The 13,908-nt window shown below is 34.9% G+C and overlaps 1 protein-coding gene across 4 annotated transcripts in view; it reads left to right on the forward strand.

The window, feature by feature from the left end:
* The window catches only part of FXR1 (FMR1 autosomal homolog 1), a 56,577-nt gene that overhangs the window by 15,593 nt on the left and 27,076 nt on the right, over positions 1-13,908 (forward strand). For all 4 annotated transcript variants that reach the window (XM_079923392.1, XM_079923393.1, XM_079923394.1 and 1 more), the window contains exons 2-6: positions 1,381-1,433; positions 2,869-2,962; positions 12,833-12,904; positions 13,322-13,470; positions 13,700-13,793. In XM_079923392.1, coding sequence (XP_079779518.1) covers positions 1,381-1,433; positions 2,869-2,962; positions 12,833-12,904; positions 13,322-13,470; positions 13,700-13,793 — 462 coding nt within the window. The remainder of the gene's footprint in view (positions 1-1,380; positions 1,434-2,868; positions 2,963-12,832; positions 12,905-13,321; positions 13,471-13,699; positions 13,794-13,908) is intronic.

The following is a 13,908-nucleotide window of genomic DNA, read 5'->3' on the forward strand; positions in this document are numbered from 1 at the left end:
GATGGATTTGCTGGTAGCATAACTATGAAAGTGCTGACCAAAATGATTGCTGAAAGTAGATGTGCGGATGAACTAGTAGAAATAGAGAAACTGGCCAGGAAGTCATTGTTGTAGCATGATCAGATAATCACAACTTGAACTAGTTGGCAGCTCTTAGTTTTTAGCTTTGGGAGGAGAAAGAAGAACAAAAAATGTCTTCAGAATTGCAAGGCAAGAGCTACTTTAAATTTTCTGGCAGCCACTATATTTCTTTCATAAGTTTATTTTCGGCTGCTTCGGGTCTTCGTTGCTGCACACGGGCTTTCCTCTAGTTGCGGTGAGCGGGGGCTGCTCTTCCTTGCGGTGCACAGGCTTCTCATTGCGGTGGCTTCTCTTGTTGTGGAGCACAGACTCTAGGCACACGGGCTCAGTAGTTGTGGTGCACAGGCTTAGCTGTTCTGGCATGTGGGATCTTGCCAGACCAGGGAACGAACCCACATCCCCTGCATTGGCAGGCAGGTGGATTCTTAACCGCTGCGCCACCAGGGAAACCCCAACTATAGCATTCTTGAAAGTATCTTGAGTTTTAGACCTCACATGAAGATATATGCATTGAAATTTCCCATAATACACAAGTTGATCACAGGTATTTCTAGCTGGAGAGAGATCAAGGCCAAATTACAGAATCATAAAATTTAGTAGCAAATGTGGGAGGAGGGTACTGAGAGACTGGATACATGACTTACATACATTCTGTGATTGGTGATTGAAAATAAAATGATTTTATTTTCAGCTTCATTGGTTACCTTTTCCTCTATAAGACTTTCTATATTCAGTTCCAAAGATTTTCTGGGGTGGCAGTGCTGATCTGTTTGCTTTTTGGTTTTTCCACCGTCAGTTTGTTTCTTAGTCTTTGGTTTGTTAATTTGCTTAAAATAATATCTGACACATAGTGTTTAAATATTTGGGGAGGTAGATGAGGTAAACAGATGTACTCATTTTTGCCATGTTTTAACCAAGTACTGCAAGTATGTGTATTTAATTAGTTTATAGTGTACATTATGGAGTGTAGTATGATAAAGACGTTTCAGAAAAGTTTTTGCTGAGTACCAAGTGGTTCAGAGTGTGTAAGCATTTGGCTAAGGTTGAGAACATTGCTCTTCTGATTGACAGTAGTACAGTGTCATTTAATGTCATTTGTAATCATGAAAGAGAGAGGTTAAGTAATTGCCAAGGTCAAACAGCTCATGAATGATGGAGATGGAAATCAAACCCAGATTAGCCTATTCCAAGCTCTGGGTTATTATTAGTACTCCATGTCATTTTTGTAGCTCTAATATAGTGGTTTAGAGTTAATGTAACATTTAATTGAATATTTATTTCCTTTTAATTTCTTTATAGGGATTTATCAAAGATGTTCATGAAGACTCTCTCACAGTTGTTTTTGAGAACAAGTAAGTTATTTTTTTATTGATAGAGATCCTAATTTTGAAGATTGGTAGTGCCAAACTGTTTGCTTTTGGCTGTTTCTATTGCCAGTGGAAAATGAGTGTGCTTTTGGGTGGGGGTCTTTGGTTTGATTATCTTTGAGTTCAAATAATTTTAGTTCTTGGTGACTTCACCTGGTTTTCTGCTCACAATTCACTTGGCACTTCTTCCATGACCCCTTTCTTTGTCAAATCACACGTGGACGTGAATCAGTAAGTAGTTTTTGCAAAAATAGATGGCACGAATGGGATTATAATATGCTTCTTAAAAACGCAGAATTTTGAAATTATGCTGTAGATAAGTATTAGGCTGTCTTTAATTGCTTGATTATTCATAAGGAATAATAAAAAGTTGTATAGATATTGTAAAGGTTAGGTAAGTTGTGCTAAAAACGTTAAAGACTGTGTTCTGGGCTTGGTTAGGAAGGGTTATAAAGGAGCACTATATAATTGAAGGTCAGAAAAGAAAACTGGTTAACTTTCACTTTTATGCTGCTTCTGTAACTGCCTGAATAGATATCGGCCCAACAGCTGTTTCTTGTAGAAACAAGTGTTGAGATGATTTCTGTCTTTTAGCAGCTGCCGTTTAGACAGTAAAGATGAAAGAAAGCACTCAAATGTCTTACTTGTCTCCTTTTTTGCCCAGCGTTGGCACAGGGGAGCCATAGGAGTATTTTACGTGCTGCTCTACCTCCCAGGCATGTGAATGACCTATTAGAACTTAAAGTAGGAAAGCATTTTAGCTTTATCAACTTAGTTATAAAATACAACCCACAAAAAATTAAGCAACAGCTCAAGTAGTAGTTTTAACACATTCGTATTTGCTACAAAGATTAAAAGTAAGTTTTCTCTAGGTTTTAATTACAATGTATGTGTTCATTGTAGAAAAGAAATTCTATCTGTGTAAGAAAATTAAATCCTTTCATAATTTAGCTATTCAGAATAATTGAGTAGTTTTCTATATTTCTGTGAACATGTACACTAAGAAATTATGCAGCTTATATTTTATAATCTCTGAAATTGTGTTCCTTAATAAATCATTGAGTGGTAAAAGTGTTTGTAATAAGTTGATCCCACTATAGCAGTTCGTTACTCTGAACGTACCCTACTTCATTTGCAGAATAATGTATGTACTGTTACCTTAGGATGAGTAATTTGGAAGCAATGTATAATTGTCAATGATGTTAACTATTTATAAACTTCACCAAGAGCCATGCAAAATCTGTTCTACCTCAGCAAACTACTTGGAAAAAGATTTAATACAGAGGTTGTTTTTCTTTGGGGACAGCTAAATGATTGATTTGAAAAATATACAGTACTAAGCATAGACTACATAGCTTCTGTATTAGGGGTATTAGAATAATGTATTTTAAAATTGTTAATTCCTTTTCTAATCCTTCAGTTGGCAACCGGAACGCCAGGTTCCATTTAATGAAGTTAGATTACCACCACCACCTGATATAAAAAAAGAAATTAGTGAAGGAGATGAAGTAGAGGTATGTATTTACAAGTTTATTTTCTTGTGTGCATACTTTTTTGTTTCAAATAAATATTCTTGTTGGAAAATCTGTTTAGCTGTTAGAGAATAAATCTAATTCCTTTTCTCCATTCTTTCTATTGGTAATGGCTGTGTAATGTAGCAATGCTTGAGTTTTGGAGCCAGAACTGGGATTAATGTCTCAATGCTACCATTTTTAGGTTTGTAGCCTTGGTCAAGTTTTTTTGTTTTTAATGACTAAAGTGAAAATAATGTGAGAACTAAAGACGATAGTGCATTTGAGTTTTGCACAGATTCTGGCGGAGACAACTATATGACGTTGGTCATTATTTTCCTTTTTTGCTGTTTTGCCTTGTGCTTTTTCCTCAGTATCTTTGTACAGTATTAGTAGCTATCCTTCATTGTAGTGATCATTAATATAGTTCCTGTGTAACAATATGAAATATTAGCATACTGCCTTTTTGAATATTCTAGAAATATTCAGAAAAATTTAAAAGGAAAAAACCAAAATCACTGTCCAGAGATAAAAACCACATTTCATGGTTTACATATTCTCAGGCTCTTCCTTTTTTCTCTTTTAAAAAAATAAAAATTTTACTGCTTCTTTGTATCTTGCTTTTTTCACACTTAGTAGGTCTTGAATGTCTGTCTTTTATATTTGTTTTTGATTAACATGCCTGCTGTTATGTAAAAAGAAACTTGGAAATAATTGTCAAATAGAAGCATAATGAGTTTGTTGGAGATAGAAAATTTGATTTTCGATTTTTAAGAAGCTGATACCTCCAAGGAGCTCAAATATGCTAAAATGTATTTCTCACAAGGAGTTGTCTTGATAGTGTTGAAAGAGATTTTCAAATCTCATTTGTACCTAATTTATGTAGGCTGGGGTAGGAGAACTGGGAACATGGGTCAATCTTTAATGATGAAACAGCTATCTAAAAACACTTAACAGTATGTACTTTGTGCCATACACTGTTCTGAGTGCTTTGCACATGAACTCATTTAGTTACTTGCCATTTTTATTCTTCATAATTTTTTTAATGGTAAATTTTCTTTTGAGTTAATTGTAGATATTAGGCTAGAAAGTCAAATTGTAGGACTTTAACTCCTAACAACTTGAACTCACTTTCTAAAATTTTGCCTAGATTTTAATTCTTGCTCTAGGTAATTAGAGCAAGCATCCTTCTGCTTTTGCTAAATCAAAGCATGTTATAAACTTAATTGTGTCAGGGTGCCACATGTGTGGCGGTCATTTCTGTGAGTAGTGCTTTTCATATTTTAAAAATTGTTCAGACAGTTATTGTTAATGTAAAGGCTCAGTTTAAAGGAAAAACTTGGAGCGCTGAGGGTGTTGTTACAGTGTGCTTTTCCTCAGTCTCAATCTGGGAAGATCCTGTCCAGTTCCTGGACCATCTTTATGGCTCGCCTCCCCAGTTGTATACAAAACTTTATTGAATGATTTGGAAATTGATGATTACAGAGTGTTTTATTTCACTTTCTGTTTTATGGTTCAGTCTTGGTGAAATTTGTTCCTTAAAATTAATGAGAATCATGGTCTGGAATTAAGATATTACTGTTACTTTGTAATTTTTTTGTGCTTTTGAAATTTTTGAAAATTTATATAGAGAAGAAGTTTAAAATTAATCTTGCCACCTGTGGATTTCTTTTTTTGTTTTGCTTTTTTGCCAGCGTTAGGAATTTATTCTTATGCCATGGAATGAATGCTTAGGAATTATGGTTGTTAGTGCTTTATATTTTGAGCCAAATAACTTTATGTAAGCTCCCCACCCCCCAAATTCAAAGTAACAAAGCTTAATATAAAAAGTGAAATGATACAGAGTTACATAAAGTAAAAAGTGAACCTTTCCTCTTAGTGTAGGTATCTAGGTGTGCTTATCTGCCCACCCCAGCTTAAGTCTCATTTAAGAGATGTCTCTTTAGATTTTTTTCCTTTGAACTTATAAAGAATATGTGTGCTTTTTTAAGTTACAAAAATTGGGAATACATTTTATTTGTGATTTTTGTAGTCAGTTAATTAAGATACCATAGACATTTTCAAGTCTGCACATACAGATTTAACCTCATTTTTTCTCACCACCCCATGATACCTCTCCGTATAGGTGTATCATAATTAGAAGTTGTTGAAATTATTGAAAGTTGTTTTTTGCTTTTACCACCCCCCCCCCAAAAAAAGCAAGAGTTAATGTCCTTATGTAAATCATTTTCTGTTAGTATAAATCTTGGTGGTTCAATTGCTGAATCAAAGGCATGTATATTGAAAATTTTGATAATAGCAAAATATACCATTTTGTCCTCCAAAAATGCTTTTTGAATGACCACTTCATAGTTTTGCTAATACATTAAGGTGTTTGTTTCCTCATAGATTGACTGGCTGGATTATTATTAATCTCATCTGTAAGTTTTCATAAACATGATAGAAGGAAGCTGTTGTCTTCTCTGTTTTCTGAACCTTGATTACTAGTGATATGGAGTGTCTTTTAAATTAGTTTATTGGCTGTTAGCCCCTTGTTCTGTTTATTATCTATTTTATTTTTTGCCCATGTAGTTTTCGATGTTGGAAATGTGTACATTTTATGGGTAAGTTCCTGTTATATATTGTGTTTTCTCCCAGGCATTCTTTAAAAAGCTGTGCTTTAGTGGCTTTTGCCATTAAGAATTTATATTTTTACTTATTCAGATCTGCCAATTTTCCCAGATTCAGATCTGCCAGTTTTCCCAGTGTGGCCTCCAAGATAACCCATTTTAGTACTTCTACAGAGATGCCCCCCCCTTTTTTAAAGAGTATTTAGGTTTTTAATATAACTTGATTCTTTTTAGGGTAGTAATTTATTGCATAGTATATTGATTTTTTTTTAATTAAGTCATTGGCTACTGTTCTTTTTGTGCTAGTCGTAAATACTATAATAGCAGTGATAACAGCTGACACTAACCCATATAATATATATATAACTAACTGGCTTTTTAAACACATTCTATCAGTTTGACATAATAGTCTCTTGAGGGCCTCTTCTAAACTCTATGACTACTTTAATTAACCTTTCCAAGGTTCATGTAGCCTGAAGGTTAGGAAGTTGAATAACCAGTGTAAGTTTTTGTCCTGAATGTTATTCTTTCTAATATGTCATGCTGTATTACAGGGTGTTGTCAATTTTGTGCCACATTCCCAACTCTTGTTCTTTTGCAGCTTCTAGGAACCCTTCCTCTTTGAAGAATGGAAAGGTGACTATGATTTGGCCATTAGTAATTGATTTAGAACAGAAATGATCCAGAAGGGAGCTTTTCATTAAGCTGTCCAGGCATTTATCTAAAGCTCAGCCATACAACAGAAGACCTAAATAGACATTTTTCCAGAAGACATACAGATGGCCAACGTACAGATGTTCAACATGTCTAATTATTAGAGAAATGCAAATCAAAACTACAATGAGATACCACCTCACACCAGTCAGAATGGCCATTATCAAAAAGTCTACAAATAATAAATGCTAGAGAGGGTGTGGAGAAAAGGAACCCCTCCTACACTGTTGGTGGGAATGTAAATTGGTGCAGCCACTATGGAAAACAGTATAGAGGCTTCTTTAAAAACTAAAAATAGAATTACCATATGATCCAACAATCCCATTCCTGGGCATATATCTGGAGAAAACTGATTTGAAAAGATATAGGCACCCCAGTGTTCACAGCAGCACTATTTACAATAGCCAAGACGTGGAAGCAACCTAAATATCCATTGGCAGATGAGTAGATAAAGAAGATATGGTGTGTACACACACACACACACACACACACACACACACACACACACACACACACACACACACACACACACACACAATGGGATATTACTAAGCCATAAAAAAGAATGAAAGAATGCTATTTGCAGCAACATGGATGGAGCTAGAGATAATCATACTGAGTGAAGTAAGCCAAAGACAAATGTTTTATGATATGACTTACTTTTTTAATATTTTGGCTGTGCCAGGCGGCATGTGGGATCTTAGTTCCCCGACCAGGGATTGAACCCATGCCCTCTGAATTGGAAATGTGGAGTCTTAACCACTGGACCGCCAGGAAGTCCATATGATCTCACTTATATGTGGAATCTAAAATATGACATAAGTGAACTTATTTACTAAACAGACTCACAGACGTACAAAACAAAGTTGGGTTACCAAAGGGGAAGGGGTGGGGGATAAATTAGGAATTTGGGATTAACAGATACACACTACTATATATAAAATAAACAACAAGGACTTACTGTATAGCACAGAACTATATTCAATATTTTGTAATAGCCTATAATGGAAAAGAATCTGAAAAAGAACATATACACATATATATATGTATATATACACACACAGAGATATACACATATATATATACAAAACTGAATCACTTTGCTGTATACCTGAAACTAACACAATATTGTAAGTCAGCTATGCTTCTATTAAAAAATAATAATAACTAAAACATTCAGCCATATGAACTTCCCATTCTTGTAGGTCAGGTATGGTTAAATATTGGTGATTTCACATGGCTTACTCTAAAATTTTATTACTTTACAAACATGTTTGGCTACTTCAGGCTTGCCCTTTCCAGCCAATTTATGAGACTTAGATGAAATTATAAAACATAAATTAGTGTCTGGTAGTGACCTCAAGAAGACGTTATATGGCTTATAATAGAAAGTTGGTTTTGAAAAGTCTAAGACTCAAAGGTTTATTTTTAAACCTAATTGGTGGCTTTGTGTTGATAAGAACTGGCATATATTTTCAAATCTTTAAAGTATTTAATATAATTAATTTTTTTTGATAAGTGTCTGCTTAATAGTTGATTTTGTTAACTAAAGATTGCTAAGAAAATTGGTAATTCCCTGGTGGTCCAGTGGTTAAGACTCTGTGCTTTCACTGCTGAGGGCCTGGGTTCGATCTCTGGTCAGGGAAATAAGATCCCACAGGCTAGCTGCGTGGCATGACCAAAAAAGAAAGATTGCTAAGAAAATAATTCTCAGCTTGTAAAGTTGGAGATGATGGGAAAATGAAGAGTTCTTTAGATTCTCTTAAGCTGGATATATAGTATAATGTTCTGGGATATTGGAAGGGCAGTAGAAAGAGTTTTTACCCAGTGATTTCACATGTGAGGTGCCTTATTTTTTATTATAAGATGCCTACCTTATTCAGCAAGTTAGTAACACACACAAACGTGTTACATAGGAAGCCTGATATCTCAAGCTAATAGATAATTTTATAAGACTTTTTACGTTTTTCCTCTTGGGCTTAACATATTTGATATATAAAAACTTTTTTTTTGAATTGTGAAGTCTTCTGGTTGAAATACGGATAGGCAAGTTTTTGTTCTTGTGACATACGCCTTTTCTTCCATCTTTTATGGCAGATAGACATTATGGTTCTACATCTTTATAATTTAGTTATAATCTTGGGATAGGTCCCTTGAGAGAAATTTAATAAAGGGATTAAGAATAATTTGATGTAGAACACTCCCTTACCTGACAATTTCTTTTTTTAATTTGGCCATGCCGCATGGCATGCAGGATCTTCGTTCCCTGACCAGGGATCAAACCCGAGTCCCCCTGCAGTGGAAGCACAGGGTCTTAAACCACTGGACTGCCAGGGAAGCCCCCTTACCGTACAGTTTTTTAATTTAGTATTTTACTTATAAGACAAATACAATATGCATGTATAATTTACATCTTACCTTTAAAAATGTATCAGTTTGATTCTTGCAACCAGTCTGAAAATTCTAGCTGTCTGTAGTTAGTCTTTCTCATAATACGAAGTCAGCATTGTTAGTCTTAGTGCTTGGGAATGCTCATATGTTAAAGAATAGGTGAACATATTCTTTATTACTTGTATCTTTTTCTTTTGGGGAATGGGCAGTTTCCAAGACTTATGAAACCCATTTGTTAAAGTATCAGCCACAAATACTAATGAGATAATAACTGTTGTGTAAGTAGATAAATCACATTAGTGTTTTCTAGATGTTAAGCTTGCTTTCCTAATGTACATTTTCTATTTCTTCATAGATTGTAATGAGATAAAATAGATATGAATAGTACTCAATAAATGTCTTTCATGTAGTTGTAAAACAGGTCATTATGATTAAGCATTCAGTTTAATGCTTAACATTATTTAGAATTAGGTAAAAACTGGTAGAAATTGTCTACTGGTGGTGTTCACATTATTTCTATTTGGTTATAACTTTGAAAGGCATCGTTGAACATTATTAACTTGAATGAAAAGCTGATAACATTAGGATCCAGACTGGAATTCCATTTAAGTCATAATTTGGTTGTGTGCTGGAATTTGGAGGCCAGTAAGGTTTGACTTGGATTCATTTGGTAGAAAGAATACTGAAATAGGCTTTTGGAATTTAATTCTTCCATGAAACTGTAGCCTTCTTCAATCTGGGTACTGTTGTGTTTTTAGGTCTCTCATGGGCACTCCTTAGTCTTTTTTTAAAGCTCTTTCTTGGATTTGAAGAAACTTAGAATGTTAGAGAAATGAGGGCCATTGCCTTAGAGTGTGAATTGCTTTCTTGGAATAGTTTGGGGATTTAAGTGAGTTGAAATCTGAAGTAAAGGAATTTCTGTGAGGTGCTTTTACTCCAATGATGTAGTCATAAATAAATTCAGTAATCTACATCTTGGACGTAGTATGCTAGGGCGCGGTTTTAACACTTGGTTATTAAAACGACTTTTTATTGTGTTGAGTACACTGTTCACTTTGTAAAGGATGTTATTTGACCCACAACACAAAAGTGGAGGCAAATTCATAGCATTTTGATTTGAGCCAGGAGCTTAGATTAATTTGGCTTTATGAGAGAGGCTTTGTCTTTCAGGGATCAGTTATTAATGAAGTTTACAGAGATGGATGTAAGTATAAAATGGAATCCAGCATTTTAATGTTCAGTGAGAACTAAAGCTGCAAGACAGTCCACAATGTTTTATTCTTTTTTGTAGGTAAACTTACATAGAAAGCCAGATTCCTAGACGGGTATTCTTTGGTGAAACAGAACAGGTAGTTTATTTTAAGACGCATTTTTCAGCATTCAAGCTTGAGGCACCCATCCACTGTAGATCAACAAGAGATATACCAGTCTGTTTAGCTGAACTGCCTTTCTAAGATAGTGCTTGGAAAGGGCACTTTCCTTCTTGTTCTCAGGGTTTTCTTTTTGTTTTTTTAATTCTCAGTATACTAGGGAAAATAGCACTTACCATTTGAGTCTAATGGGCCATTTTTATTGTTTTTTTATATTTTTAAGTCATTTTACATATAAATTTACAGAAGTAAGAATAAAAGGATGGTGAAGATAAACATTATTAGATATTTTAATAAGCATTTAAACAAAGAAATCCAAGTTTTTATTTCATGTTTTCCTGGTTTTTGACGATACATGTACCTAAAATGAGCAAAGTTTTCTGAATATTAACTTATTGCTCATCAGCTATCATGCATAAACCCAGAACATACCCATCTTGTAAATGCTGATATCAGATTTAAAGTCCATCTCTGGTATGTTCTAGTTTATCATTTCTTCTGTTTCATCTTACACACTTGAATTATCAGAATGCAGTGGTTTAAGAATACAGTTGACTCTTGAACAACATGGGTTTGAACTGCATGGGTCCATGTATACTCGGATCCCCCCCGTGCGGCTTGTGGAAGTCTTAGTTCCCTGACCAGAGATTGAACATGGGCCCTCAGCAGTGAAAGTGTAGAGTCTTGACCACTGGGCCACCAGGGAATTCCCACTCAGATTATTTTCAGTGGAAAGTGCTACAGTACTGCATGATCAGTGGTTGGTTGAGTTTGCAGATGTGGAACTGCATATACAGAAGGCCGTCTGTGTTACACTCAGCTTTCAACTGCATGGAGGGTTGATACCCTTAACCCCTTTGTTGTTCAAGGGTCGATTGTATTTTGGAACTTCTGATGGCTTCTAATTTTATCGAATAGAATGTTAGCATCTTTGCCCTATAATTACACCACTCTCATATTTAACCAATTGGATTGACTAATGTGCATTTCTTCGTCATCTGTTTCTTTCTAGTCACAGAAGATGGCAGAGTATTTTAGGATGTAGGAAAAATAAGGTTCCTGGATTCTGTCTTAGATTTATGTAAGGGTTCATTGGATGCTTAATAACAATTGCAAGACAGAATGAGTTTTATTCTATTCTAAAAAAAAAGGTAAAAATTTCTTTTATTTTGGAAGATTTGAAGAAAGGATAGAGTCAAGAAATAGTTAGATTTACTCATAAGAAATGCAGAAGCTAAAATTGAGTTCACTGGAGCTTCATTGGTATATAGGCGCTTTTTTTCCCTCAGCTTTTCTCTAATCATGGTATGCAGTAAAGTTGATCATGAAGTTTTGGCTTATTTATTTTTAGTTCCAGTATTCCACCACTTCGAAGATTACTCATTATCATCTTGATAGAAGCTTCAGGCTTTCCAAAACTGTTTGCCTATCAGTAGTTGTTTACATTATTTCACAAATGGCTGTTAACATGTATTGATTGGTAGATTTCTCTGTCCACCTGTGTAGGGGCAACCTTAGTTTAATCAAGATTTTTGTGAGTGTTTCTTAGTCATCTCTTCCCAGCCGCCCCCCCCCCACTTTCTCATGTATTGAAAATATATCAAACAAACTGCTGTGTCGTAAGAAATAACTCTAATTCTCAATGGAAACTTTTCTAATGTATTATATTTCAAAATACTTGATAATTATAGAATACGTAAGATACAGGGTTTGTTTTGCATAGGAGGTTTTGTAAGGTATGTACTCTGCTAGATGGACTAAATGTGTGTATAATTTTTTTGTTAGACTTTTAGTACATTTAAGTTCCTCAGCAAGGGATTTAAATGTCATACCTTGAAGGAATTTTAAAATAGGAAGAAATCTTAAAAACTTTCTAAAAACAGTTCTTAATTTCAGCATTTTATAAATACTGATAACAGATTTAAAATACATCTTATTAAGGTTCTAGCTTATCCTTACTTCTGATACTTGAATCATCAGAATGCCATGCTCGAAGATGAACAGTGCTGACAGAAACTGAAAGACCTATGTTTTACACTATATAAAACTGTCTTGTAAGAAGCATTTCTTTAAAATAATACTTATTGGGACTTCCCTGGTGGCACAGTGGTTAAGAATCCGCCTGCCAATGCAGGGGACACGGGTTCCATCCCTGGTCCAGGAAGATCCCACATGCTACGGAGCAACTAAGCCCGTGCGCCACAACTACTGAGCCTGCGCTCTAGAGCCCGCGAGCCACAGCTACCAAGCCTCCGCACCTAGAGCCCGTGCTCCGCAGCAAGAGAAGCCATTGCAATGAGAAGCCTGCGTACCGCAATGAAGAGTAGCTCCTGCTTGCCACAACTACAGAAAGCCTGTGCAGCAACGAAGACCCAATGCAGCCAAAATAAATAAATAAATAAATCTCTTTAAAAAATAATAATATTTATGTTTAGTAAACCCTCTTGAATTTGGAATTCGATTTCCAAGGAGCCAAATTGCCCAAAGAGGGTTCAGTTTTATTTTTCAGTAGTAAAATTTAAGCGTATATAACTTTTATTAAATCATGTTTAGTACATCAGTTTCATTTTGTTCACAATATTTTTTTTTGATTAATTTATTTTGGGCTGTGTTGGGTCTTTGTTGCTGTGCACAGGCTTTCTCTAGTTGCGGTGAGCAGGGGCTATTCTTTGTATTATTCTTCACAATAAAATTTTTGATTCTTGATTTTAATGGAAGTTTGCACTTCATTGTCTATAGTGTTGAAATCTTTTTGGATGAAGGAATAAGGGCATTTTTTTTCTTGTCAGGTGTATTCAAGAGCAAATGATCAAGAACCATGTGGATGGTGGTTGGCTAAAGTTCGAATGATGAAAGGAGAAGTAAGTGAGGTTGAAACTTGCTTTGTGACTGATTTTCAAGGAAATACCTCCACTCTTGGTTCTGTAAATGTTACTCTAACTCTTAGTTGTTAAAAGCCTACTTCAGAAATAGTTAATCATGCCTTTCAAAAAGTCATGAGACCAGTAATTTATATTTGTGTTCTGGATTTGCAAACACCAAAGCTGCTCTCCAGAGGTATAAATAACGCAGGTGTGTGAGGACCACCATAGTTCATGCTTGTAAGAATGTATAATCTAGTTTAGGCAAATCAGATTGATGTAACTAAGCTGTGCTTTAGTATTTGTGCCACAAGGGGGAGGGTCTACTGGTTAAGCTGAGCAAGGTAATTAGAACTTCATTTAAAGCTCATTATTTTTGTTCAGATGGGATTTTTAAAATATTTTGATGTCTTTTAGTTTTATGTCATTGAATATGCTGCTTGTGATGCCACTTACAATGAAATAGTCACATTTGAACGACTTCGGCCTGTCAATCAAAATAAAACTGTCAAAAAAAATACCTTCTTTAAATGCACAGTGGATGTTCCTGAGGATTTGAGAGAGGCGTGAGTAATTTTGTTTACTGTTGAATTGATTTGTGAATCAAGAGGATTTTTCAGTGCTACAAAGAACTTTTTTCCCCAGACGCCCAGTCAAAAACTGTGATAGAAAATCTTTTTAACAAACAAAAGTTTTAATGGGTGGTGTTAAAATGAAATACTGAGTTTTCATTATAATTGCCTTCTAAATTTAACCTATTATTTAGGTCTTACCCATGAATTACTTTCTCCCTAGGTGTGCTAATGAAAATGCACATAAAGATTTTAAGAAAGCAGTAGGAGCATGCAGAATTTTTTACCATCCAGAAACCACACAGCTAATGATACTGGTAAGGTAACTCCATATTTTAAGGTAGATAATGAATATTGTACAGATTTTATAAATATTTCAAAAGATAAAAGCTAACTTGTTTTATAGTGACCTTATTAAAATACAGTGTGGGA

Source organism: Stenella coeruleoalba (assembly GCF_951394435.1).
Source record: "Stenella coeruleoalba genome assembly, chromosome: 5".
Classification (NCBI taxonomy): domain Eukaryota; kingdom Metazoa; phylum Chordata; class Mammalia; order Artiodactyla; family Delphinidae; genus Stenella; species Stenella coeruleoalba.